General features: G+C 36.0%; 1 protein-coding gene across 1 annotated transcript in view; it reads left to right on the top strand.

The window, feature by feature from the left end:
- The window catches only part of CPNE8 (copine VIII), a 128,038-nt gene extending 107,823 nt beyond the window's left edge, over window positions 1–20,215 (top strand). Inside the window, exons 16-22 of the mRNA XM_009883225.1 lie at window positions 659–705; window positions 1,473–1,654; window positions 3,500–3,627; window positions 7,371–7,473; window positions 10,869–10,926; window positions 13,719–13,792; window positions 19,805–20,215. Coding sequence (XP_009881527.1) covers window positions 659–705; window positions 1,473–1,654; window positions 3,500–3,627; window positions 7,371–7,473; window positions 10,869–10,926; window positions 13,719–13,792; window positions 19,805–19,993 — 781 coding nt within the window. The 3' untranslated portion in view covers window positions 19,994–20,215. The remainder of the gene's footprint in view (window positions 1–658; window positions 706–1,472; window positions 1,655–3,499; window positions 3,628–7,370; window positions 7,474–10,868; window positions 10,927–13,718; window positions 13,793–19,804) is intronic.
- Window positions 20,216–22,898: the final 2,683 nt, after the last annotated feature.

Below are 22,898 nucleotides of genomic sequence, written 5' to 3'. Positions count from 1 at the left end.
TTAATGATGAATTTTTCTGACAATAAGTTTATGCTTACAACTGATCCATGCAGGATAATGGCTTTATTTAGCTACTGCTCCAAATGCAGATCTTCCTGCTTCCAGATTTTACTTTTGTCTTCCAAGAGATACCTTGATATGCTCAGTCAAAGTATTGACTATGTTCACACGAAAGAAATCCACTGCCAAAAACTAGGATATCCTGTCCAAAGATTTTATGCATGTCATGATTTCAAACACGTTCTGATTGAAGACACAGTTTTAGTATTAAGAAAAGGAGCAGATTAGTAAAAGCTACTTCCTTTGTCAAAGTCTTCCATGACTAGGGCTAAAATATGTCCAAGGAAAAATCAATATTACTGTTGAAAATGAATTAATTAAGTTTATGGTTGTTAACAACCTTATTAATGATTTAGGATTTTTCATAAGCAATGAAAAAAAGGAAGGATGGAGTAAAGTAACTTGTTTCAGTGTGTTAATAAAATAACGTTGCGTAGCTCTTGGCTGGAACCTTATAAAAGAGTATTTCAGTGTTTATTTCCTGTATTAGAAAGTCAGTGTCCTACAGTTTGTCCACAAACAATGTTATCATCTCTTGTTTATTTTTCCACATAATAATAAAACTATTAAATGAGATTTGTATTTGCTTTTTCTACAGAACCCAAATCAATTTCACAGTAGCTATTGATTTCACAGCCTCAAATGGTAAGAACAAAAATAAACAACTTGTGTATGTATATATTGTGTTCAGCTTTAAGTGTACATATGTGTGTTTGTATGTATCTACATCAGTATTCTGCTTAACTTCATTGTATTATTGATTATCTGTATGCCTGGCATCACCTGGAATCAGGATTCCGTTTTGCTGAGCAACAGAATAGAGGCCAATTCCTGTCCAGAAAAGTAGTGCAAACAGAACAGATAAAAATTGGAAAAGCTACATATAAAATTGAATAAGTAGGAGCACTTTGCAAATATTTGTGTACTTCTGATTTTTTTTTTGTTGTTTCTTTGTTATTGCTGGGAGAAAACTGGCTAACTTAGAATACCCCATTGAGAGGGGCAAAAAAAGGAGTTTCAGGTGGAGTGAAGCTGAAGTGGGGTGAAGCGGACAAAGGTTTTAATCCTCCTCCAAAGCTGCTTTTAGAATGTAATAATACTTCTGTAAATTTCATCTTAAAAGTGTATATCGTATTATAAAGTGACACAAATTTACAAGTCTAATCACAGTTTCTTACTGCCCTTTCAATGCTGAAGAAGTTTACATCTACTACTGTTAACCTATTGAAAATGTATTCAGAACATTGCATTTTTACCTGATAAAACCACAATTATGTTTATAGGAAACAAGTTCATTTTCTTTTCATGATCTTTTCTTTTCAATTTCTGCTTTCTTAGATTTCTATCATTTTTAAGACAGAAAATTTTGAAGTGATTCAGTTTTAAAGTAAATCTGATCCTTGCTTCAACAGGTAACCCTTCACAGCCTACTTCACTGCACTACATGAATCCCTATCAGCTGAATGCATATGGCATGGCACTGAAAGCAGTAGGTGAAATAATTCAGGACTATGATAGCGATAAAATGTTCCCAGCTCTAGGTTTTGGAGCTAGACTGCCTCCAGATGGAAGAGTATCACATGAATTTGCACTGGTAAGTAAATATTTATATATTGTTTGAATTTCTTTACTGCAACAAAATTTTGGGAGTTAAGGTTGCAGTCTTAAGCAATTACTGGACAAGTAAAGAACAGAGAATGTGCTAATTCTTCTGTCTAAAAGACTGTTTCAAAATTTTGCATCATAGTGAAGTTACTGAGAGAAATACAGAGTCAAGAAGTCCCTGTAGGCCAAAAATAGTAATAAAGAAAAGTAATCATCTTTAACCTCATCTGTAGCAGCATGAGAAACAGGTGCTTGAAAGACTTCAGACTGAAGCTAATCTATCTTAAGAAGCAAGTGAATCATGATCCAAGATGACCTTTCATTGTTACTGTTCTCTCTCATTTTCTGGGATCTCTTTATCTTTTACAGGCTGCTAGTTTAGAGACACAGAGATAACTAAGTGGACTATAAGCTGAGGCGACAAGAACAAATCTGAGGCTGGTCCATGTGCCTGTTATATTACAAACCTAAAATCTAACAGGATTTGCCAGAAAGGTTGATGTGTTATAACTGATGCTTGTGATTAGTGCAGATGTCTATCTACTTGCTTATTTTGAGTTTTTTGTTCTCTGAGGAGGATAAAGTTGTCAGAATTACAGCAAGTGTAGGTATATTGGGTGAGTTTTAATTAGATAGCAACAAAGTCATGGCAGAAGACTGGTGATTGTAGATGCGTATTTCTTCTGGCAGCCTGTGCTAGAAAACAATGCCCCACGTCTTATCTCAAGGAAAGGTTTTCCACATGGATAGTAATTTAAAACAGGTGCAATTGCAGATATTCATTTGAATCACAGACTTTCTTTGGACTTTCATGTAGCAAGTTCAAATATATTGATACATATAATCTTAAGGCTACTAAAACAGCAGACTTATTCCTGGCTACTTTCAGTTTTAAAAGTTGTTTCCAAAATTAATTCAGTTAATTCATGAGGCATTGTGCTGCTTTTACAGATGAAAAAAAGTCTTTGTTTCCTTCCTCCATATATAAACATATACAGGTGTCTCCCATTTAATGCTAAGCAGTGTTTTCAACACACTCTTAACATTGTAGATCAATTCCATGAAAAATCCCCTTTGCTTCTCTAGATTCTCAGAATGAGATACTGGCACATTAAGCCAAGGAGGTGGTGGCACATGAAGGAGGCTAGGTGGTTCAGAAGGTTTTGAAGCCTTATGTGAATCATTTGTCTGGCCTGATGTGGATCATTAATCTGGGATTTAATTTATATGTTTGTATTATCATCGGTAAATTGATATCCTCATTATATTATTGTTCCCAAAGAATAAGTTCCTTTCTTTATCTGTTTATACCAGGTAGAAAATCAGTTTTCCAATGCAGAAACGTTGTACCAAAACAATGAAGAGTTTATAGTTTACCTCATACTCACATCGTGTATGAACATCAGGATCTGGCAACCATTTCTTTTTTTCACATTTTTGAAATAAGAAATCATTGAGCCAGAACTGTGCTCCTGAACATGATTCCGATTTTACATCTGCCCTGTAATTCATACTTTAAATCCACATGGGGAAATGGCTGTTACTGTTGCATGTAAGAAAGACTGTTTAATTTCACTTGAGATGGTATTTATGTCTAGGAACCAGTTCCGGTGATTCAGACTGCATATAACATGAGGCTGCTCCTTCCCCAGGCAGTTAACACTCACAACCAGCCATGGCACTTACATTAGGCATTTGTGGTATCTCTCTGAATAGATCCTAGAATGCTTAGGTCTTTGCCATTTAAAAATATACACTGGGTAGTGTTCACTAACCTACATCATTTTTGCTTCATAATTACTTTTAGTGATTAACCATCTCTTATTTTCATTAGAATGGAAACCCTCAAAATCCATACTGCCATGGAATTGATGGAGTAATGGAGGCATATTACAGGAGTCTAAAATCTGTACAGCTTTATGGACCAACAAATTTTGCCCCTGTAATTAATCATGTAGCCAGGTAAGCATCACAACAGGTGCTTTGCAGAAAACTCTTATTTTCAGTACAACTGTCACATGTAAAAGGAACAGTTACATGATGCTAAACATTGAAAAAAGGTATTTACAGTTGTTTTGTTTATTCAGTGTAATGTGATTAACTTGTAGCTTTGAGTAGGTTGGAAGACCATGTGCTAGTATTATGCAGAATTTCATTCCTCTTTAAAAATAAATACAAGTGATCCAGTTGATCCACCCTGTGTTAAAATCTTAGGAGAAATCATAAAGAAAATTTTTATGAGGTCACTCTGTCATGTTCCTTTTTTGTCCTTTGGAGCACAGAATTTTTGCGTCACAAAAAAGACATAAATCTATCAAAAATTCATAAAATGCAATTTTTGAATGCATATGTAGTTCCTCTAATCTCAAAATGTTCAAGACCTCAACAAAATTTTCCAGGGTGCTCTGTGGCTACAATTCCCAGCTGGTAGTCATACTGTTAAGGCAATAGTACAGCAGCCACTGCTGGGGAGCCGCGATACTGTGTTATGCAACACCTCATCTAACTTCCCAAAGTAAAATCCGTCTTGTGTTTGTAGAATTTTCTTAAGGATAATGTTGCCTTATTTTAGCAGACAAGATCTTGACTTACAGTATCGTTCCATGTGTTGGTATAGGAAAAGTGGTATGGCTCAGATAATTTGGCTGAGTAACTACCTGAACAGATTTTATTTTATTTATAGATACAGAGAAAAAACTAATGTTTGTAAAATAAATCAGTAGGGATATGTAAATCATTGTACTGTTAATGTTTTATTTATGAGTTTGCAAAATATTAATTGTTGTAGCAAGGAATACGTATTTACTATCTGTTCTTGCTGTTGTTAGTTCTACAGTCCAATGAAAAATAATTTGCAAATTTTCTCTGCAGCATGGCTTGATAGTGGATTTCAGTTATTTATCATTAGGATTAGTTGTTCCATCTTCGAATCATACCATTCAAATTATGTACATGTGTGTTCCGTTGCTTCTCTTTAGAAACTAGCTGTCTCCTTTTAATCTTCCCTTTGACAGGGTCTCTCCAGTAGCAGTTTTCAGACTGTGAGGAAATACGCCGATCCTTTTGACAGCTGAATTCCATGAATGTGGCATTCAGTGTCTGCATTAGCCATGCTAACTAGAAGTCTAACTCATTGACTTTTCTGGCTCTTTCTTCTTCTTTAGAGTTATCATATCAGCTGAGCTGGCTGGTTCAGAATTTGGCAATTAACCTCAAGCCTCCTGTTCACTGCAAAAAATTAACGTTCATGGTCTAGTCATCAAAACATTGGCACAAGTTGGGTTCCTTTTCTCACCAGTTGTTTCTCAGGAATATTTGTCAACTTTTGCAGAATTACAGAACTCCGCCACCAGCATTTGTAGTTCTTCCACTGAACTTTTGTCTAAATATTAAGTTGTTGCAAACTTTGGAACCTCCTTCTGGTAGCAAGTCACACTACATTATAGTGGAAAAGATAAGTATCTTCATGAGGAGTTCTACTGCACGATCATCCTTAATACGATCCATGTACCAGTCCTGTTCCCAGTAACATCGTTTTCCTTCAAAGTTCGGTTTCTTGGCTATTCTGTTTACTCTTATAGACATGGTAGTAGAAATTATGATCTAGCCTGCAGTTACTCTTTGAACCTACTTTCAGTCTCAAAGGAATTTCTTCTTCCCCCATCCCTCCTACGTAAAAATGTGCCTCTGATGAAATCTCTGGAAACTGTGTCAGATATTACTATCCTGTTGTGATCTTGTAACTCTTCAGAATCTCTTTAAGCAGATAATGAGTTTATTAACTCTATGGGTAGGGGAAAGATATCTAAACTACACCAGAATCTACCTAGTGTCTTCTGTCATATCCCCTCCTCATACAAGATCTTTCTTGCAAAAGTCTTCAGAATATTGTATTATGTGGAAAATTTGAAATAGCCAAATTTCTATTCCATTTCTTCAGTGTAGGTATGTAGACTGTATTAAGTGCTCAGAAAGGATAATGATTTTTTATTTTACTCTCTCATCATCACTTATCACTGCAGTCATCAATGAAAAGATTATAAGCGTTGCGCAAAAAAGAGATAAAAGAAGTCTCCACATAGTAGGGAAAATGTATTCCACATTAGGTCTTGTTATTCTAGATATTTAACTATCAGTCCCTACTGCCAGCAAGCAACTAGAAGATGTTCAACAGGTTCATTGTCCATGTGGCTTTTCTACCCATCTATATCTTGGGGAGGAAGAAGGAGGAGTGTGATGGCTTTATGTGAGTTGTAGATTCCGATTCACACACATCCCTCCAAACTCTTGTAAATGTTGTGGTTATAGCATCTGATTTATTGGCAGTACTTACTTGCAAATGCACTGTGTAACATCAGAGTTAGAATTGTCTAAGCACATGCAATCGTCGTGAACATTATTAGAACATACCCTGTTCAGTGACGCAGGTCTTTTGCGTTCAGTGACCAGTAAGGTGAGTGAGTTCTTCGACGGTCATATTCTGTTGTTGGGCATATGTTCCACAGTATTCATGTGGAGACTAATTTTTCTTTTGTCCTGCTCTCCATACTACTCACTGCCACTTTCATTACGAGGTTCTCCTATATTTTACTTCTTCACAGCACCAAGAGCCTTCATGAAAGTAGTAACTATATTGGCTGCTGTCAAGTGAAGCAGCAAGTGGAGCAGAGTGCTCCATGCAAAGAGTTCTTCACTAACTATATAGGTCACTTTGACCCTTGGGAGTTGAAGATAAATGAACTGAAGTCTCAGTTTCTGGTATGCAGGCCATAGAATTCAGTGGGGCTTCTACAGACTTGCTGTCTTTCAGGACTTTCCAAATCTTCAAAAGCGTCTCATTTTCAAAGAGCAATTGCTTCTTGGGTCCTTCAGCTGAGCCAGGACTGGAGTGGCACTGGATATAGAATCACAGCACCATAGAATAGTTTGGGTTGGAAGGGACCTTTAAAGGTCACCTAGTCCAACACCCCTGCCATGGGCAGGGACATCTTCAACTTGATCAGGTTGCTCAGAGCCCCCTCCAACCTGACCTTGAAGGTTTCCAGGGATGGTGCATATGTTTTGTCTTGTATTTGTGTACAGCACAGGGAGAGGCTTGAGTCTCGAAAGGACATCTGTGGGTGGTGCAAAGAGATGAGTATCTAAGCCAAGGTTGCAGGGTGCACATTCAGCCATTTTACAAATGTGCACATAAATGTGAACTATAAATCTGCTAGTATGGTCAACAGTAAGTAACCTGTTTTTGTAAGCCAAAAAAAAAAAGAAATGTTTATGCAACGTGCTGATTCCTGATAAATTTTATTTGTGCTATAAAACCAACCATTCAGAAGTAATGTATTCCTTTCACATCAACTATGTTCCCCAGAGGTAATGACTATTAAATAACTTATACTTTCTAACGACTTATGATTCTATAAAGGACATTCTGTCCATGCTTCTCTTGGTAGTGAAACAGTTCCCATTTTTTACTGATTCAACACATGCAGATCATCAGTATCAATATTGTATTAGTTATGTTTCTAATATTCTTATTTAAAAGTCCATTTAAATTATTAATGTTTTTACTTTTGAAATCCACCACATAACGTTTCTTTATTTTTATTAGTCCTTAGTAGTCAAATTTAAAAAATACAGCTTCTTTTCATATTAGTTCCTTTGTATAAACTTTTTTTTTACTATTATTATGTTGTTTTTTCTTCCCTTAGGTATGCTGCTTCAGTAAAAGATGGCTCCCAGTATTTTGTTCTTCTCATTATTACAGATGGAGTTATTTCCGATATGGCTCAGACAAAAGAATCCATAGTGAATGTAAGTTTTGCTGAAAGTGTTGAAATGTAAAAGAATTATGTTTCTAGGAATTAATATTTTAGGCAATATACTAAATCAGGCACTAAATTTGTTCCATAAATTAACTGTTTTTTTCCAAACAGTAGAAGTTTATTATGCATAAAAACAAAAACAAGCCAAAAGTTGAATCTCAGCTTAATAGTGTTCGGTGGGAAATGATACTCTTCTGTCTAACACTGTATGTTCCCATGATTTTCCTTATCTGATTCTTGCCACCTCCTTCCTCAGGCACATCCCACCATGCAGTTTTTCTTAGTGAATTGTTCTTTTTCTTTCCAGCAATTGCAGACAACTTTGTTTGTCCCCACCCACCTGTTTAAAAACTGCCTCAGACTTCCTGATCCCAAACGGCAAGCATACCAGTCATCTGATTTCCTTCTAAATAGTCCCCTGGAATTTTAAAAATTCTTAATTGTGTCTCAGTTTCTGCATTATTTTCAATATTTTTCTCTCCAAAACTGCTATGCATATAATTAATATTTTGTATTATGAAGAGGTTCCATTTTGCTTTGGCCCCTGGGAAATGTCAGATGAAAGTACACACAGAAACAACTTCCAGACAGGATTAGAAAAGATCCATACCGATAGTTTTAAACATACCATGGTGGATCTAGTTAGTAGTGAAATTAAGGGTGAAAAGCCTGTATTGAAGTAATTAAGCATCATGTCAAAATGAGTAGCGTAGAATTAGGTGTTATATTTTTCAACACCCACTTTGACTACCTCCTGTAGAGATTCAGTACCATTCCAGTTTGTAGGCTGCACATGAAAATATTATTGAAATGTTCTGTCTTTCACTGGAGAGCAAGATGCCCTCAAGTTCTAGCCAGCAGCATGTAGACAGAGTCTGTGTGTTGTTTTTGTTCCCAAACCTGTAACTGTGTTTGAAGGTACCAGTTTACTTCCTCTGCCCTTCCAGCTTCCAATATTAAAATAGGATAAACTGACTCTCACTTTTAAAGGAGATAAACAAGCTTTTAGCTTAGAAGTTCATCCTCTAGCATAGCTTAGAAGTTTGCAACATAGCTTCTTTTAGATGAGCTTCTTTTAGGTGACAAAGAGGCTCCATGGAGAAAAAAGAGCAGCTCTTGATTTAACTCACCCCTCAATTTGAAGTCCGTAAGTAAGACACCAGCAACTCCAGTTGGCTGATACCTTGTAAGAGTAAGTAATTTGCCGCTAAGACATAAAGAAAAACCTTGTTTCCAGTAATAGTTAATTTCCAGGAATAATAGCTGTTAGTCTGCAACTGTTTGGGAACACAGCAGATGTGTTGTTAGCTTGGAATGAGTGGAAGTTTGGGAATATTTGCTGTCTTTTTATGAAGATGCATTCATTTTTCCATATACTTGCAGTGTTAGCGCAGTATGTCATGACAAAACTAATTAAATGCTATTCAATAGCATTTTTTTCAGCCTTAATAATATCTGAAATAATAAAAAGGGCGGTGATGTTCAATGCTACTTGATATGTATAAAGCTCAGGAAAAGTATATTTCATTTTTTAACACTAATTATGCTTTTAGGCATCTTTCTCATTACAGCATATATGTCAGACACATTCTGTTTTACCAAACTGTCTAAAGGTTATGCTGTCATTCAGGAAATGCCAACACTTAAGTTTATATGCAGAAGTTTAACTCTGTCTTTATACTGTCCTTGCCACTTCCTATTTCATATACATTGCATCACATAATATCGTGTCTGTGTGAGTAGGAATCTCTTTAAAGCATGTTTTCTTTACAATCAAGCAATAACCTGAAAACCAGAAGATGTTTTGTTCTAAGAAATGCCTTCATGTTCAAAAGTTTTCTATACTTGCTATTATTGACTTATGCAGAACACTGTAATTCAGTCTCAGTTACACTGTGTTTATGGCCCTTAATCACAGAATCACAGACTGGTTGATGTTGGAAAGGACATCTGGACATCACCTTGTCCAGCCCCCTGCTCAAGCATGGCCACCTAGAGCTGTTTGCCCAGGACCATGGCCAAACAGCTTTTACTATTATCTTCAGTAGCATATTAATATTTAACTACCAAGAGATTATTGATTTTTTTTTTTTCACTCTGCTACAAAATTTTAGCTCTAAGATTGACTATGTAGTTACACTTTGTGATGAATTTGCAGTCAATGTATAGTGTATAATATATAGTGGTGTAGAACATTAAATAGTGAATTATAGAATGGTGTATTTTCATTTTTTTAAGTATCACATTTACAGTAATTAACTGTAAATCTCCTGCTTAAATAAAGTTGGTTATATATGTAGTATTATGACAGATGAAGAATGGGAAATACTGATGATGTATCTAAAATGAGAATATCTTTTAAATGAGGGAGAAAAACACTTTTTATATTCCAAAGGAAAAATATAACAGTATGTTCTAAACCCACGACTTCAGAATTCAGTGAAGCAGAGTTTAATTTAGCAGAAAGTGTACATCTATGATGTTTAGCCAGGGTATACTCCTGTTTAAAATGATTGTAGACATTTCACAGTTCATCAGAATGTCTCAATAAGGAACAGTTGTCAACCCTGACATTTGGTAGATGCTTTTTTTTGTTTGTTACTCTCCTCAACAGAGGCAGTTTCAGATTATTTCTATAAACTAGCAGATATCTGGTGCTACTATCAGGGCAGGAGAATCCAACATTTACGATACTGTCTTTGTAATTTTAAAGTTTTTACAGAGAGTTTATTCAGGGAAAGCCAGATATAATTTTTGCCTTGTTTCATTGAATGAAAAAGATTAAGTAAAATTAAAAATCTTTCCATAAGTCTGTTCGATATCTTGCTTGCTTTATGGCATGGATGACTGACTTGAATAAAATTTCATTCATGGAAGAATTATAAGATACATATTGCTCAAATAGGTGATTTATTCTCTTGAGAAAAATTAGCATAAGATCTATGTAAAAAATAGTGTCACATAGTTCCCATCAGCTATGTAAAATCAAGAAACAGCAAAGCACATTTAAATAAATGTCAACTGTTATTAGGTACATATTTGCATTTATTGTCAGTTTACAAAAGTTTCTAAGATAAATTTGTCATCTTAGTTGTCATATTAATATTAAATCCTAACAGAGTTTGTTGTGTTTAATTATGATCCTGTATGATTCAAAGACTTTATAAGAAAAAAATAAATTAAAATAATCTGCCGTTCTGTGTTCATCCAAGATGTTTTATATTACTTAAAAAGACAGTTTACACCACTCAACTTTTTAGGTGGAAAAAAAATTGTCCTTTAAAACATCACTTCTGCATGTTTTTTATTCAGATTGTCCTCAGATCTCCCATATCATTGGCAGAGGTTATGTAATGCATTAAACCTCTTTTTCTTCTTTTGAAGGCTTCGAAGCTTCCAATGTCAATAATTATAGTGGGGGTAGGACCAGCAGAGTTTGATGGTAAGTGTTCTAGTGTTTTTCTTAGAATTTTTTATATTTGTTTACATTTTAGTAATATGTAGCTTTTCAAAAAAATACTGTTCTTTAAAAGAGCGTAATATGGAACAAGCAGTAAGCACTGTTGACATTTCCAGCTGGATTGATTGATAAGTCAGTATGATTACAAGCTGCCATGTGGAGCTGTGTAGCCCCTCGGGCTCTCTGTTCAAGTCACAGAACCATATGGGGGCTCAGCATTTACAGAGCTCCAGAAGATGAGTGGGGAAAAAAAAAACCACGGTAAAGTAAGTATACTCAAGTAACATTGAATTTCTTCAACACGGATATTTAGTTGCCTTGTGAAGTGTTAGTTGACTGGAAAAATTGATCATCTGTTCTTACTGCAGTAATAAAATACTGAGAAAAATAAATACATTTGAGGAGGTGATCTGGGTTAAACTGGGTTTCTCTAGATAAGAGGAGTGAGCCTTAGTCTGTAGCAGCATTGAGAAAATATTACAGCAGGAGAGAAATAACTAGGATTATTTGCATATTCTTTCATGTAACGTTCTGGAACACCGTTCTCTATTGCAATGACTAAGCTGCTTCCATGATTCGGCCTAATTTATTAAATGCCATTGTGTATATGACTGCACTATGAAATGTAGACGTTCCCTGTATATCCATTCCTCAAAGTTCTACGTTCTTTCTTTTTAATTCAAGTACTTCTGGTTAGATGGTATACCTTCTTTTGTACATGAAATATACTTAGTACTGCCACAGATGTATAATGTAAATAGTCACAAATGACTGTACCTATTAATTCTTGTACAAATGTTCTAAGAGTATGAAAACAAGAGGAAAAAAATAACACCAAAAAAAATAATTTGTTGGGGGTTGACTTTCTTATGCTTTTTGGCAAGTGGTATATTAGTGATAATTTTAAGTATCTTATTCCTTGAAGAAATTGTCCAGGTCAGCACTTACATGTCAGGTGATTGTATGCCATAAGCAATGAGAAAAGACATTTCTATCTTCATAAACGCATATGAGGGAAATTTGCAAGCTTCATTTTTACGCCTGAAAATTCCAACTGTAGTCATATGTTACTTACTTTTCTGTCCTTTGCTTTTTCCCTTTCTCCCTGTTTGTCCAGTCCTTGAATTTGCCCAGGCTCCCCTTAACTCATGCAGGACACATAGACTCTGTCTTCTTTTTACTTCTGGAGGTTGTCTTTGCAGACTTCTTGGGGTGTCATCCCTATTGCTTTTCTTATGGCAGGAATCTGTTTGGACTGCAGGATACATTTTCCATCTCTGGACCCACAATCCTTGAGTATACTGCCTCAGTGAAAATCACCTATTAGATGTGTGCCAAATCTGTAGTCTCTCAATGCCCAAGAGGGCAGAGAAGTGACTTTTCCATCTCCAGAAATTCCTTCTGGAAAAAAACAGCAGACTCCATGTCTGATGTGGTCGCTGAAGAAGTGTGTGTGTAAGAGGGTGTATGTTCCGGGCATACTGTCTTACAATTCAAATGCCAGTCAAGCCCCAGTTCTGCTGTAGAGAGACTAAGCTACTCCTCTCCAGGTATCACTGCCCCCTAGATCTTCCAGCCCCTGGGGGCTACCAGAGGGGTCCTTAAAAGTCTGGAGCTCAGACATTTGGCAGAGCGTTACTTAAGGGTGTGGGGATGACTATAAAAGGTCAGATCAGGCGTCTGTTGTGACCAGTATTCTGTATCTGACACCGACATGGGTGGTTAGAGAATGTTAAGAACAGAATAAGCAAATATGATACTTCCCTGAATACTGTTTTATATTTGAATTTCCTGTGCTTTTTGTCTATTTTGGATATTTGCAGTGGATCTCTCCTTCAAACACTTGTTCAGTCTCCTGGTTTGAACACGTGTACATTTTTTGCATCAACAGCATCATCTGGCAATGTGCTCTGCAGACCTACTAATTGGTTTTTTTTGAAGAAACATGCTATTTTGTTTGGCTTGAACTTGGCTCCTGATAGCGTCATTTATGCTTTCTAGTTCTTGCATTGAAAGAACTAGGTTTTGAAATGCTGGTTTCACTGAACTCAGCCCAGTTTGCAAAGCCCTGAGAAGCTCAGTGATGCAGGGCTTTGATTTTCATAGTGTATGCTGAAAGAAGGATTGTAGGATTGCAGATCCAATGGCTGAGCAATAATCTGTGATCCCGAATCCATACGTTTCAACACTGAGCAGAAAGCAGGGCTGTCTTTCTATCTTGAATGGCTTCTGGGTATCTGGACAATTTTACGTTTTTTCTTGTATCCTGCTCAGAAGCATACAAGAAGAGTTACCTAATAAATTTAATTTTTTTTAAGAACTTCTCATTCCTATGCATTAACAGTCCTTACTTTTCCAGTATGAATGTGAGTTATTACCTCTTTGTGCTGTATCCTATGATATGTTCTGTAACACTAATTGCTGAAGATGAATTCTTCTCCACCTAGGAAAGTATAGATATAGCCATACCAAAACAGATATACTTTCTGATTTGAGAGCTTGAAGGATAAGGACCTTGTCATGGTCTGTTTTGTTCTGAAGATGACAATAAAGGCAAAAAGTATGTATTGTCAGCATGAAAAAGTGCAAAATAACTACAAAGCATGATGTATTTTATGGCACAAATGATCCTAAAGAGTTACCTAAATAACAGATTTTGGTTTTGTTGACCTAAACAGTAAATTGACTAAAGTTTTTCTCAGTAAGATTGTTTTTGTTGTGTAGCTGAGCTCATAGAGGAATTCATTTTGTTTCTTTTTTTTTTTTTTTTTAAGCTATGGAAGAACTGGATGGTGATGTAGTGAGGATTTCTTCAAGAGGAAAATTTGCAGAAAGAGACATTGTGCAGGTGGGAGAAAAAAATTACTCTAATAGTTAGATTTCTTGTTTGTTTTGAATTCTTGTTGCTATCTATATTCCTGCCTTTCATTTTACCTTCGCACTGACATGCTTTATCTTGAGCTGTTCATAACAAGCTCAGAAACTCTCTGTGATACCTATAAGCCTTTATACAACATACAGTAGTGGATCTGCATTCATTAGGAAACGACCCCTAACTGGCAGCACACTGACAGAAAGTCTTAGGGTTATAGAGCCATGGGAGAAGAGTTAGTGCCTCTGTACTGCAATCTCCTATGATCCCATGAAGAAAATCTGCAGCTTTTGTGGAAGTCGGCAATACTTAGACTTCTAACAAGTGCATTTGAGATGCCTAGGGTATCTTTCTTTGCCTCTAACTGCCAGTCCAGAAGACAATGAGTGTCTCCCGGTTCCTGTGTTGCATCTGCAACGTACAACCTTGCAGATGTCTCGTGCTTTAAGGAACCTCAGATGATAGCTGAAACAGGTTGCCCAGACAGGTGGCAGATGCGCCATCCCTGGAAGCACTCGAGGTCAGTTTGGACAGGGGTTCTGAGCACCCTCATCTAGTTGAAGACATCCCTGCTTATTGCAGGGGGGTTGGGCTAGGTGACCTTTAAAGGTCCCTTCCAACCCAAACCGTTCTATGATCCTGTGTTTATGTAACTGAACCAAGCCGTAAGAGTGCTACACTCATCTGCACTCACAGACGCCTCTGTTTCTCTGCCAAAGTCCTCTGGTTCTGTTCCTGCTCTCTGTGGTCATTGAGTCAGCCCCGTAGTTGTCATTCAAACCTACACAACCACTGGCAGGATGGTATAGCAGTTTTGCATGTACATGCATACCCACCATAATCCCCCTTCCCCTCAGAGCTGCAGTTTTCTAGAACTCCACAGGTTGTCCAAACTGTGTACTTCATTGATGCTCCAGGCACCCCATCTTGCTTCCTGATTACCTACCTGCCCTAGACAGACTCCATTCCATAATTATTTTCTTGACCAAATAAAATTAACTATCTATGCACTTTTTATTTTCATGAGATACTGAATTGGAACCAAACAAAGAGAGAGATGTTTGATGGCTCAGCACACCGGTCTCTGCTTGCCAAAGCAGACTAATAAAGTTGACATTTGAAAACCAGCAAACCTGAAAAACTGGATCAACCTGATGAGTGTAGAAAGAATGATATCTGTCTAAAACTAAGTCTTTTATGGAAGGCGTATTTTCCTGAAAGTGTCTGAATACATTTATGAAATAGAATATTACAGTTGGAAGGGACCAACAATGGACATCTAGTCCAACTGCCTGACCATTTCAGGGCTGACCAAAAGTTAAAGCATCTTATTAAGGGCATTGTCCAAATGCCTCTTGAACACTGATAGGCATCCTTAGGTTCAAAACTTACCTTAGATCTTCAATTTCTTTTTTTCCCTTTATCCCTCCTATTTGTTAAAATTCATAGTCTTCACTTATTTTTCCTCTTGCTTATTTTCACTTATTTCTCTCCAACCCAGGTTGGATTTTTATATTATTGTTCGTTAGTAAAATACCTATATATATTGAATAACTGAGCTATGTGAATAGCTTATATTGCAGGTGATAATGTTTTAATAATAAGGTCAGCTTGCAGCTGATGAACTTCGGAATGTGTATATTTGTTTTCATTTGTAGATGCAGGAACTGAAATTTTTCCAAATTTTTAATGTTACAAATACTAGTATATGAATGTGTAAGGATTTGATAACTGCTGGTGGATACAATATCTCCATCCAAGGAAGTGTTCAAAACGTGTATGTGACACCTGGGTTTATGGTTCTTTTTGTTTAGAATACAAAATAAATAAGTCTACATAGATATATGGAAATTAAAATGATCAGATTGTTTTTCCAGTCTTAAAGCTTCTCAGTGCAATACATACTACATTAAAATTCTCTTTACTTTTTTCCTAAATGGGAATCAGAAATGAGAATAAGATGACAGCAGTTAAATTACTGCCATAATCCGTATGGATATACATTAAAGCATGTCATAGATTCCTGAATTACTTTCTCTGATAGTTGGAAAAGAGACTTTTTTCATTTCTGCAACACACAGAGAAAACTGATGGGAAAGTGACATATCAAAACTCTTAGAAGAGTAAGGCACACTGGCTGCTTTAGTCAGTGTTGTCAAAAAGGTAATTATACAAGTAGGGATGAGGAGAAGCTGGACAGATGAACAAGAGGCAAGAAATAATATTTCTCATTTTGTCGAAGCATTTATCACGTTCCTTGGCAGTCCATATTGAGCTAGAGAGGGGCTGTCTGTAGTCTGTTATGCTGTGTCAGTGCTGTTTAACGGAGCAATATGTGGAGGTCTCCCTCCAGAGCTGGAAGTGTTTCTGGACCCCAGACTAGTATTTCTGCAAAGCCTTGTGCCATGTCAGATTTTTTAAAGCTAATTCAGATATCTCTGGCATGCATTGCACTTATGTTTAAATGCATTTCAATATACGCCATGTAATTATACGTAATTTCTCCAAAAAACTGCAGCCCCAAACCTGCTGGTTTTACATTCAAAGCGCATAAATGATAGAGTTCTTCAAATGTTATAAACAAGATTTGTGAAAAATGCTTTGCATCAGAAATAACTCTAACTTCTGCTGAGAAATAAAAAATAATATGCAGTGAGTATCCTTTTGTATTTCTTTAGAATTCATTGCATATCAGAAATGTAATAAAATATTTCTTTACTATTCACATATTTCAGTCAGAACTTTGCCCCAAGCCATACTGAATTACCTGAAGGCAGTGCTCTTTTTCTGCCTGAATACTAACAAATACATTACAGGCTAGCTAAATAAATAAAAAGGGATAATATCAAACCCTTTAGGTTTGTAATGACCTTTATTTTCTATCTGACGGGATAAAATTGATTTGCTTTTATAAAATTAACTACTCAAATGTAAAAAGTTTATCTTTTTTGTGTATTAGGTTAGTTAAAATTAGCTAGTGAAATTAACTGTTTAACAGTCAGTATTGTGAAATATTTTAATTAAATTTATAAAGGAAAAATTTGCCTGCTAACAGTGAGTCAGTGGATCTATTATATGTACTACTGACTGCAATTCATGTAAAGATATGACCTATGTGATTTCCTCCTCGCTAGTGCACATACATATTGTAGGGACTCTGTATTATATATGTACCAATTCTTCCTCAGTTTATTTCATTTCTGGTCCTTTTTTATCCTTTTTCTGTTTCAGAAGTTTTAGGAAAATACTTACTTGTAGTAATGTACCTATTGTTTCTCTTCAAAATTTTGTATACTGGCCTTTTCAATTAAACTCTTAAACTGTAGAAAAAGTACTTTACATTTCATCAGTTTCCCTTTGGTTTCTCTTACATCTTTCCATCTATTCCTCTGCCACCTCTACTTCTTCTACATGTTAGCTCTAGGCCTTGCTGTCATTGCCAGCTGTCCTTGTGTATCTGTATGCTTATCTGTCCATAGTTCTTCCAGCTCCCCCAACATCTATATACCATAAGGAGAGGAGAGAGTGAGCTAATTCACGCTGTCCATATTGTATAATTGCATTTCAACAATTACGCTGTTAAAATAGCCTCCCTTTGCTGCAGAACAGTGGTCTGTGAGTTTTCATGTCTGCAGACTAATGGGTAAGGTGATCTCTTGGGATGGGACACACTTTGTTCTTTAACTCAGACTGCATTGGAGAATGAATAACCATATGAGGGGAAATAAAGACCAAGCTTAACCATTCCTAGCTGAATGTGTAAACCAGCAGGCTACAGAGATGCGTGCTTTGTTTTGTTATTCTTTTAAATTCATGCTTCTGGGGACAGTGAAATGTATTCATACAGAAAAGTTGATGTGGTTAAAGAAGGAACAACCACTGGCAACAGGGCAGTGCTGGGCTGGCTTCTGAGAACTGCTAGAGCTTTTTTTATTAAATGGAGGAGTCAGTACTAGTAAATGTCACAGTATGTGCTTGTCTCTTGTGTCGAAGAGTCACTGAATAAACACAGAAATAGTTAAGGCAGCTAATTATGGGACTGCAGATACCTTACTTCCTACCTTAATACCCTAAAATCAGGTTCCTTTTTGCCTCTTGTTCTCCTGCCTTTACGCCTGGTGCATTCTTGGACACAACGCAATGAAGAGGTAAAGGATGCTCCTATCTGGAATAAAGGCTACTCTCACTGAACAGTCTGGCTGACTACTCTTGTAGTCTTGTTGACCTTGGCAGCCTGTACTAGCTGGCTCTGCCTGAGCAGCAAGTTTGGACTAAAGGATCTCTAGAGGTCACTTCCAGCTTCAACCATTCTGTAACTAAGTCGTCGTCTTCTAAGAAATTGCAGATCTACTGTTTCCTGGGGAAATACCATAATCAGTAGATGTTTATGGTTAATTTGGTGACAGGTTTCAGTTTAATTCAACATAGTTCAAATACTTAGGCTTGCAGCCTTTTTTTTTCTGTCCGTTTGAGTTCCTTTTTAGGAGAGTTATGCAGACAGTCATCTCTTACTTGACTTCTCAACACCTTTTAGTAGGAGATTGATGCCTAGATAGGTTTCGTAAGTCCAGGGTGAGAAGTGCTTTCCAAAGTTCTTGTAAAAACACTTTTATGAAGTACAAGTTCTTTGTTGCTGAAATGTTGTCTTTGGTTTTGGTTAGGGTTTGGGTTTGGGTGGTTTTTTGTTTGTTTGTTTGTTTGTTTTTCTCCAAGAGTTTTTTTATTTGTCTAATATATTTAGTGGATTTCTTGTGTTTATTTCTGTCTTTTCTGGAAAACTCTCAGGATCTCAGAAATACAGTCCGAGTTTAGCTTACACTGTAATTCATTGTTCCCCTAAATCTTGAAGACTTCAATGCTTTGTAGAAAAATGGAATTTAGTCTGTAGCCTTGGTTGCTGTGGTTCCAAGAAAGCAAAATTTGTCTGGTTGGTATAATAAGCAAAAGAGTCTTCAGATTTTAGAGTTCAGCCAGGACACGAGAGATCTGTGGTTTTGACTGCTCAATCAGTTCTAGTTTTATCCTGCAGTACAGCAGTTAACAATTAAATCTTCCCTGTTTTGTGCGGGGAGGAGGGTGAAGGCACCATTAGGCTTTTAGTTCCAGCATAGCGTAGCCTAGCGTATCAGTACCAGAAGTAGCTTTGGATATTGAATCCCAATTCTGAAAAGTCACCCAGCTATTGCCCTGAGATAGGCTCCAAAATCTGAGCAAGAAGCAAAAGTTCCAGTCAGCCTTCCCTTTGGCATAACCTATTAGCTAGCTTCACCCACTACTTCTCCGCATGCTGTCTGTTGTGAATGAAAATCAGGGAGCCTAGATTGTTTCTTTTTTTTCTATACCAGTAGCACAAGCATCGCATTAATTATTATGAAATCCAAGGCAGAGCTGGGCAGCTAACTTTTTAGGTGTTGCAGATCTGTTTTGCTTAGATGCTTTATACATTTGTTAGTATCACGTAAAAAGCGTTCAGGTGGTTCATAGTTCTACTAGGTATAATGCAAAATGGTCAAGAATAGAAAGTCATCCTTTCTGTTTTGTTCACTTCACGTGGCAAAAATTCTATTCGCAAACTGCCAGAGCAGAGGCAGTCTGTTAGGAGAGCCCCATGAGAAGGAAATGTAAGCTAAGAATAGCTTTCTGAGACAGAATTACCTTCTTGTATCAAAAGGGTTGAGAGATTAACCAAATATATCAATAAAACACATAATTAGCAATCTGAGCTAGCCATGGTTTGTGTGCAGAACTTCACCCAAGTGAAAGCACGACACTGTCTGTTAGAAGACAGATTTCTAAAAATTAAAATAAAATGTGCTTATATAAAATTTATAATATAAAATGCGAAATATGTGTATGTATATATAAAATGTGTAAGGTAGCATATTCGTGTACTCTTAACTTCCTAGATAAAACTTTCTTATTTTTACATTGTAAGATGTATTCTGTGTCTGCATAATGACCCGTGTGAACGTCTCTTTTGTTTCGTAGTTTGTGCCATTCCGAGATTACATTGACAGAAGTGGAAACCACGTGTTAAGCATGGCAAGACTTGCTAAAGATGTTTTAGCTGAGATCCCAGAGCAGTTTCTGTCCTACATGAGAGTGAGAGGAATAAAGCCATCACCTGCACCACCGCCCTATACACCCCCGATTCACGTGTTGCAGACTCAGATATGACTGCTCCAAAGTGCTTAGCATTTATCACAAGTCAAGAGTCTCTGGATGCAGCAGTAGCTTCTGATAACTTTGTGGAGCTAGAAAAATTCTCTTCACATACCAAAATTCTCCTATGGTTGCATGGGCAACTGGAAAGCTTTTAAATGCTAGGAGCAAAATGTTGGTGTTCTCTCTGAGTCTTTTTTTTTTTTTTTTGACAAAAAACCTACTTTTTTGGTGTATTTATTGGAGAGAGGGGAAAGCACAAGTCAGGATTTCAACTCAGAAGATATTGTCCTCTCTGAATACTGTGTGTATATAAGTGTATAGGAATGCTATTACTCTGTATCAATGTTTACATGTTACTATTTTTAAATTTCAGTACTTTTATAACTATTCTTAAGAATAAAAGTTTGGAATATTGACTCACGTGTCTTCTAGCTTGCAATAGTTTGTCACAAGATAACAAGAGAAGCAATATCTCTTTGAATGTTTGTCCAGACAAATACAAATGAAAGCTAAGAAAAGGACAAATATATATGTGTTTTCCAATATCTGAATTGCTTCAATCAGTTCTCAGTAATCCGTTCATTTCACAGTTTGAGAATAAACTCCTAAAATGTGAATAACATAATTGCATATGACTTACCACTAACTCCAAACTTTGAGGGGGAGGTATGTGTATTTTTTCAGAGATTCTCCAATTTCTAAGTTTATCTAAGTTTACAGTTTTTTAAACTAGTTACTGAAGCAAATTAGAAGAGTTACTTGCTATAAGTAATTAAAGAAAATTACCTCAAATCAGAACTATCAGAGTATCATAGTTGACTCACTGAGCTCATTAAATCTTATCATGCATTCCTTAAAGCACTGGAAATTTTGCATCAGAAAAGTCTTTTGGAGTGATTACAGCAGATGTTTTATAATGGACCATTTTAAACTTAATTTAAAATGTTAACTTTTTTTGTCTAGATTGCCCATTCAAAGGGATGCTGGCTCTTAATATTTGGGTTTGATATTGTCATTTAATCACATTTCCATTCAGGGTGCATGAATGATAATGTTAATTAACTGGTTTAAAAATTGCACAACCATGTTGCTTTGTGCACAATTTTGTGTACGGAACTACCCAAAAATTTTATTATATGCCTGTTCATATATAATTATTAAATGGTTTTGCATGTACAGTTTTTACAAAATACACAGTTTTGTGAGTTTGTGTCAGATACATTTTATTTAGAACTAATGGCCTTAAATTTCACAAAACTCTTGAAATGATTGTGAATTGCCTTCAAATACTGTTAAAACTGAACATATTTTTTTGTGTCACAGTTGTAACTGTCTTGTAATGTAACTTCTTTTCTTTGCATATAACCTGTTTACTACTTCTGTTTCTTACTACTGTATGTTGTAATGTACAGTATAAAACTAAGGTGCGTTTTTTAAGCATGAAAAGTTTTTTGCCAGAAAGCATATCTTCAATATTAATGGCATATACCTATGTAAATGCAGAATCTTCCATTTTTAAATATATTTAACTTCCTTTAACTATCTCATGTGGGAAATTACTTTTTCCAGATAATTATTCTGTTAGTAAAAAAAAAAATAATATTTTTTTTGTAAAAATAAATCTTGTTTTATTTTTATTTCAAAATGGTTTTTACATAAATATGGACTTTAATTTTCTCACCAAAATATGTATTTCTTAGTGGATTGATGTTGCATGAATGAAATTTGATACCTGGCAACTACAAATTTTGATGAAAGTGCATCATAAAGAATAAGTCTAAATCTGCTGAATGGTAGTGGTGTTCTTCCATCTTCTGCATTTATTTTTCTTGCTTACAGTGTTGGCACTTTAGAAATAACTGAATTAATATTATATTTCTGTTGTTTCATTTGGTTAGACAAATCTTTATGCTGACATTTGTATTGGTTCCCAGTGGCCCATGTATTTAACAGATTTACATTCTAAGACCAAAACTGCAAACTTCTTTTATCCAGTTTAGAGTAATTTATTAGCTCTCATTTAACCAGCACCTTTTATTAATCCAAAGATCCATTTCAAAACTAATTTAACAATTCATTTAACAAGTGAAGGAACTTTTAAAGATAGGTATTACTTAATCAAAATTATTTTTTCTATCCAGCCTACGTACCAGGCTGTTCTGTTCTGCGCTGCTGTTTCTTCTTCTGTTTGGTATTGGATTCTAAATCTAACATATTTAATGGAAAGAAGTAGATGTGATAGGTGGTACTCAGTATTCTAGTGGGAAAAGGAGACTTTTTCCAGACTTGTGACATTTCCTATATGTTTTACATCTTGATTCTCTAATGTGTATGAGAATCATTATGGAGACTCCCATAGTAGCCTCAGTCATTCCAGTATTAGAAATGACTGTTAATGGTCACAACTTGAATTTCTCCAAAATATCCTATGCAGCCATTTTTACTTCTGGCTTTATTCTTAAGAATAATGGCACACAAAACTCATATTCCTTCCCAAGAAACTCTAGCTGCTACCAAAACTTGTTAATTTTCTGACTGAAGAGTAGCAGAGAGTATGCTTAAGAAAGGTAAAACGTGACAAGTTAGGTGACAAATGAGTTGCCCTGAAAGGAACACTGTTGGCCATGATGAAAGCTTTCTTCCTTTGGTATCCCATCTTGGAACAGATGTTTTCTTTCTAATACCTGCAGAAAATGCTATAACGGGGGCAAACTGTACAAATGTTCCTACAAATGAGAGAGGACTCATCTCATGGAGGGTGTAATTTGAGAGTGACTATTTTAGGTTTGATTCTGACTAGTCAGGAATTGTTTGCTAATCTGGAAGAAGAAAATGGTTTGATCTTAGTTACAAAATAGAATTTTGTATTTTTAGGCAAAGATGGCAACTTACACAATAGAATTTATGTGGACTTCAA

The sequence above is a fragment of the Charadrius vociferus genome, unplaced genomic scaffold (assembly GCF_000708025.1).
Source record: "Charadrius vociferus isolate BGI_N301 unplaced genomic scaffold, ASM70802v2 scaffold363, whole genome shotgun sequence".
NCBI classification, from domain to species: domain Eukaryota; kingdom Metazoa; phylum Chordata; class Aves; order Charadriiformes; family Charadriidae; genus Charadrius; species Charadrius vociferus.
This window is presented reverse-complemented; position numbering and strand designations above follow the sequence as displayed.